The 6776-nt window shown below is 42.7% G+C and overlaps 1 protein-coding gene across 1 annotated transcript in view; it reads left to right on the forward strand.

The window, feature by feature from the left end:
* NOX3 (NADPH oxidase 3) overlaps positions 1–6776 on the forward strand; it is a 55486-nt gene that overhangs the window by 21810 nt on the left and 26900 nt on the right. The window contains exon 9 of the mRNA XM_021693497.1: positions 1021–1274. Coding sequence (XP_021549172.1) covers positions 1021–1274 — 254 coding nt within the window. The remainder of the gene's footprint in view (positions 1–1020; positions 1275–6776) is intronic.

Genomic DNA, 6776 nt, shown 5'->3' on the forward strand with positions numbered 1-6776 from the left:
GAAATTGCTTCATATTTCTGTTTTAAGCTGTTTCCATGTTGCTGCTTTTAAGTTAAGCACCAAAGGATATCAGGCTACGTCAAAAGCCAGACAGTAAAACTTCTGGAAATCCACTAGAGCCGTTACTAGGGAGACAATTTAACAGCAGAATCAGAACAAATATCAGTAGGGAGATGGGAAACAGAACTAATGATTAAAATGCGCTGAGATCCTCTTCCAAATGGAAAAATACTGTCACAGGATCTAGACATTTGCTTTCGCTCCCTTTCACCTCCTGCCACAAAAGAAGACACGGGAGCCTAGAGAGATTTTTTTTTTTTTTTCCAGGAAACAAGATGGAAATCAAAGAAGGGAAATCAGTTCTTTCCTTCCGATAAGCAGCACTTGGCAAGGCTCTTAAAAAAGCAAGGAGAGTCTTTGCCTGCTACTTCCATACACCTCAAACTCAGAGCCTGAGCAGGACCATGGATGAGACCTGACTAAAAAAAAAACAAAGCGAAACATGTCACAGTGAATTTGAGGATTGTTTCCCACTTAGAATGAAAAAATAATAGGGCCCAATCAACCAGGGATTGAGAAAAGATACAGGTCACTGAAAATGGTAACAGACAGGACCTACATTTTAAAACCATGGAGATGGTTCGGTGGGTATTTTAATAACCCTAAGCATCATTAAGTGCAGTGTCTCATATGTTGGCTCCTATCCTCTTGATCCTGGTTAAGTGCGCTAGCGAGAGCTTGGCCGTCGGGGGCATAAAGTCACGTGTCAGACACCACGTGGTGCAGCTACCCAAATTTCAGATGGCACTCTGAAGGAGGTAAGCTTCACGCTTGCTGGAGTTGCCAAGCCAGATATAAAAGGGATGGCAAAGATCCTTGGAAGGTAACAGCAAATGGCAGATGGAAAGGACACCTCAAAAAAGCCGGTTCTAGAATGTAAAATCCTCTGGTGGACAAAAGTCATTGTTTTCTCCCTTCACCTGAGGAAAAAAGGCAAACGACTCTCTTGCTCTGATTTAGGTGGTGAGCCACCCGTCTGGAGTTCTAGAACTTCACATGAAAAAGCGGAACTTTAAAATGGCCCCGGGGCAGTACGTCCTGATCCAGTGCCCCTCCGTATCCCGGCTGGAGTGGCACCCCTTCACCCTCACCTCCGCTCCTCAGGAGAACTTCTTCAGTGTCCACATCCGGGCAGCAGGAGACTGGACAGAAGCTTTATGTAAGGCCTTCGGGGCAGAGGGACCAGCCCCACAGGAGCTCTGGAGCCTGCCAAGGTTGGAGCCCATTTCGTTTTTACATATAACTTAGAAGAGTATAACAAATAAGTCATTTTCGTGCATCAGCAGGCTTCCCAAATCCAGCAATATCTTTATTCTAGATGGCAAGTTTTAATCCATTTTTTAAATTTGAGGACCTATATGGAGTCTAATTTAGTGGATTTCCAGTAGAAGCAAGTACATTTCTAAAAAAAAAAAAACAAATGTTCAACAAAGCCAAGCAGTGATCCAGGAAGAAGGAGCATTGTGCTTTCTCAGCTCCAAAACAACACTTGACTAATTACACGCAGCCCGCAATGAGTAAGACAGCCCTGTGAGCTTTTTGCTTTTGCCCGCTGAGGTCTTTGTATTTGTTATTTTGGTCTTCCTAAGGAGGATGCTTTACAGTCAGAGTGAGGCTGGCAGGCCCCGTCCCCTGGAGAAAGAGCTAAACAATTGCAGATTGAAACTCATAGAGTGACAAAGTGATCGAATGGTCCAGAAAGTTGTGCCATTCAATCTGTTGGTGCCACCTGAGTGCATGCAACAAGTACTCGTAACCTCCTCTAGGTGCCAGAAATAGAGAGATGACAAAACGCTGCCTCCTCTCTCTAGAACTTCGAGAGGCCGAATGCAATCAGCATCAACCTGCACACAGACAATTTAATTTTGCTGCAAGGTCAATGTGCAGAGGGTCGGTCTGGGAAGGGTGGAAAAGCACAAATGACATCCATATTCATTTCTTAGGGTTGTGGTAGCAAAGGAACACAAACTGGGTGGCCGGCAACAACAGAAAGGTATTCTCTCCCAGTTCTGGAGACCCTGGGGCTGAATTTAAAGGACAGCAGGGCCGAGCTCCATCTGAAACCTTTCGGGGAGACTCTTGCCCTGCCTCCCCCTCCGCTCTGGGGGGTTTGCCAGCAATCCGTGGCATTCCTTGGCTTGCACCTGCAGCAGTGCACTCTGTCTCTGTCATCCCATGATATTCTCCCCTCTCGTGTCTGTGTCTCTGCGGCCTCTTCTTATAAATCCAAGTCGTGTTGGATTCAGGGCCTGCCCGCCTCCAGTAGGACTGCATCTTAACTTGATTAATTACACCTCCAACAACCCTATTTCCTAAGAAGGTCACATTCTAAGGTACCGGGCTTAGGACTTCAACCTAGAAATCTGGGAGACACAATTCAAAGACAACATCCTATTCAGACAAGCATGGGCCCCAGTGTCAATGAGTGCTCCTTAGCTCCCTTTGGCGGTGATCCCCACTCTTCCAGCAGGATGACCCAAGAGGCAGACCAAACCCATGTCTAAGCCCCCAGCAAAACGGGCACACACAAAAAGGGTTGAGAAAAACATTTTGAAAGAATTTGACCTTCCAAAAGAAGCATCAAGAGATTCCTTCTCCTGCCGTCCTTGGAGGGTGTCAGAAACTAGCAAGCAGTGGCCACTGACAGAAGAAATTAGGGGGTGAACACTGTCAGGATACGCTTGGAATGGAACCTGCTGGGGGTGGGGCATTGCCTGTCCTCCCATCTATGCCCGGTGCCTGGAGCAGTGTCCGACATGTATTGCATACAGAGAAAATATTTAATGGAAAACGTAATAAATACCAGACCCAGTATGGATGCTTTAGCTCATTTACTTTAACAAATATATACAGGTGGCAAACTAGGCACTAGAATAAATGTAAGGCACAGAATCTAATCAGCTTAGTGTCTGTCTTTCCTCCCTCCCATAGGACACTGAACTGTGACTATATAGCTCTGGGCTTGCTTGTGTCCAGTGGCTAGGAAGAGTCACATGCCTTCATTTCAAACATTGGAACTGAAGAGTGGTAATGATAACAAACCAAGTGTAAGCATCATCCTGTCAGACCACAGCCCCAAGTCAGATGACAACACCTGATTCCTCCTCCATTTAAGACCTTCTCTTTTTAATCATGGAAAGGAAGCAATGTAATAGAATTCTAAGATTCAGAATGCGGTGCAAATGCTTAAAATCAGAAATAAAATTAGACACACACACACATACACACACACACGTCCCTGCCCTCCTTTTGGCATTGCCAAGATCAATACTTCCAACCTGTTGTCAGCCTGGTCTCTACTCTTAGTGCATACAGTTCTCCGGTCTATCAACCAAACTTGCCTTTCACAAACCAGCTAGCATTTCAGCCTGACACCCTATGCCCTCTCCCCCACCCCCAGGCCTCCCTGGGCTCCGCTGCCCCACCTCCTGCTCCCTCCTTGAACTCAGCCATTCTTCCAGACTTCTTGGCTTTCTCCCACACCGAGCACCTTTACCACTGCTGTTCCTCCACCTGGAACATTCTTCCCCAGATTTCTGCTAGGCTGCTCCTTCACCTCCCCCAACGACTCTCAGTAATCGCTTTGTCCCAAACCCTACTTTATTCTTTTGCATAGTACTTATCCCCACCTGACATACTAAATCTCTGTTCGTTTATCTGTTTGCTATATATCTTCCCACACTAGAATGGGAGTTCCATAAGAAAAGGGACATTATCCATGTGGTTCACTTTGTTATCTTGTCTTTGGTGCCTAGAATAGGCCCTAACTCTTAGTTGGTACTCAATAAATATTTATCGAATGAATAAAAATGAGTTGTTGGAAGCAGAGCAGTTTCCCTTCATTTGTTAAGTTCGTTTGACCTCTGCTTCTATACATGTGTAGGCATATGGATTAACAGTAGAACCAAAAAAACCCTACAATTTCTTCAACTCTTCAATATATTAAGAATCAGAATTTTATTGGACGTCCTTGGATGATTTTTATCTCTTAGGGTTGTTTCGATTTTGAATTGAATCAAACACATGGCAGAGAGCACTATAATTTTTCACTGTTTTGAACCCAGAAAGGATTTAAACCAGCCCCAGGAAAAAGGAGCATCTGGGTGGCTCAGTCAGCGAAGCATCTGACTCTTGATTTTAGCTCAGGTCATAATCTCAGGTTCGTGGGATCAAGCCCTGTGTGGGGCTCCACACTCCATGGAGTGTCTGCTTGAGGATTCTCTCCCGCCCTTTCCCTCTGCCTCTCCCCCCCTCAAATAAATAAATAAATCTAAAAAATTTTTTAAATAAAAAAATAAAAGATTTTGCCTTCTGAGATAAAATGGAGGAATTTCTCAGAGTTGATGCTAAAGTTTTCAGTGATTTAACCTACTGCCCAGAGCCAAGGACACCAACATCCAACAGCCTGGGTTCAAAGCCCAGTTTTGGATGTGATCTTAGAGAATGTATGTAACTGTGTGCCTCGGTTTCCTTATCTGTAAAATAAAGATGATCATAGTATCTAGGACTTTGTTTAAGAATAAATGTCCTTATAAAGCCCTTCACATACTGCATAGTAAGAAAAGGTTAGTTATTATTATGAGCAAACTAAGAAAGGTCAAGTACTGCAGAGACGTCCATGAAAGTGATGATCAACAGGGAGAACATGTAGATGAAGCAAAGGCAGTGGGCTCAGAGAGTCGAGGTTGGAGGTCGATGAGGTGGGTGGGTGTGCTCCCGACTGAAAGCAACAAGGAACCACACGGGGTAGATGCTGGAAAAGCTGCATCATTAAACTCTGTGTCCGAATGAAAGAGAAAGTAGCTGAGTGAACTAGATAAACAAGAATTTGTGCAAAGGAAGCCAATTCAGGATTGTGAGGTCTTGAGAAATGGAGACATTTTTGTCCAAAAAAGAACAATCAGGGTGTCATGATAGCCACGATCAACCACTTAAAGGGCTGAGACAAGAAAGGGAAGAGACCTGGTATGTGTTTCTCAGGAAGGCGAGCGGCGTGAGTTGTCAGAAGACAGATTTCAGTGAGACATGAGAAAAACTATCTCCTGCTTTGAACTGCCCCTACACGGAACAAGGTGCCCTGCAATTTAACATCAGAATGGGATCAACTCTCAGGGTTGTGGAAGGAAGGATTACTATATTAGCAGGGAAGTTGGACTAAATATTTTCTCCTGCCTTTTCCAGCTTAGATTCTCAATTTTAATTATGTGGAAATGTGTTTATTATGTATTTCTGTGGATTATATGACACAATTCTTCTTTGGGTTTCATTGTTATCTTTTCAAATCAGTGTCAAATAAATCCCAAATACAACTAATTATAAAAACAATTAACAATAAGACATTTTAATCCTTGAACAGTTTCATTTTTTCTCTCTCGATTCCCCTTATCTAATTATTTATAAACTAATCTACAGTGGGCTGAGATACTAACCCTTTCTGGTTAATGACCTTTTATTTTTATTCTTCCATTTCCATATATCAATATGTAATAAAGCCTTATTAATTAAGATTAACTTGAGGAGAGTTAATTTGAATTATTAGGAGGTCTGGAATATGGAATATTTAAAAATAAAACCCAATTGAACTTTCATGAACACATAGTAAGCCCAAATGGGCCAACCTCGGGTGCCTTCAACAGACACCCCTTAGGGAATGGTTATGAATAACTTAGAAGCCTTTTAATTAGCATATCTTTGTTCATATGTAAATGTGTGCTTTTGGAATAGTTGAGGTTATTTAATACATTCTGCTGACTGAAATAGTTTAAATATTCCCTTTACAATTTATTCAATGAATTGTTATTGAACAGCTCCATGCCAGAGAGCATGCACAGCCCTGGGATGCTGAGGGGAGCAAAGACAGACCTGGCTCCTCCCTCCAGAGAACTTGTGGTCCAGTGATCAAGATAGATGCAAATCAAATCATGCGCACACCCCCAAAAAACTGTAAAATTACAAATGTGATGAGGACTCCAGAGGATGGGTACATGGGGCTATAAATTATATAAGGGGATTTAACCTAGTCTAAAGGGTCCATGAAGCTTCCCCAGGGAAATGATGATTCAGATAAGACCTAATGAAAGGATAACTAATAACCAAGTCGGGAGAGTGGGGAGGAACCAGGACAGAATATTTCTGGTTACTTGGATTTTCACATGCAAAGGTCCTGGGGCAAAAGGGGGGTGGAGTTACTCTGTATTTTAGGAAATGAAAGAAAAGCCAGTGTGGAGAACTGTTGTTGAGAAAGGGAGTAGAATCCAGGGGCTGGTCTATTCCGGACCATGTTAAAGACAATTGTATTTATTCAATAAATATGCTTCATCCTTAAAAGAAAAATTTGCTAAGCAAAGACATCAGGGCCATTTCAGACAAAAACCCAGATTTTGAGTTCACATCCTCTGAAATAACAAGCTTTAGAAATTCCACATAACTGACAAATTATCTCAAAATCATATTTATTCCAAATGAATGGCTTCTAGACTAAAATTATATGAATATACTAAGATGTGGGACTGAATAAGTAAAAACAGGAGAAGCACGTTAGCAAGAGTTAAGAGATAAGACTTCTAAACCACCTTCTGCTTCTGCTTTATTCTTCTGATGGCAGCTGCAGAAAAGAAAAAAGAGAAGGAAAGGGAAGGGAAGGGAAGGGAAGGAAAAAAAGGAAAGGAGAGGAAAGGAAAGGAAAGGAAAGGAAAGGAAAGGAAAGGAAAGGAAAG

This window comes from Neomonachus schauinslandi, chromosome 8 (genome assembly GCF_002201575.2).
Source record: "Neomonachus schauinslandi chromosome 8, ASM220157v2, whole genome shotgun sequence".
In the NCBI taxonomy this organism is placed as follows: Eukaryota; Metazoa; Chordata; class Mammalia; order Carnivora; family Phocidae; genus Neomonachus; species Neomonachus schauinslandi.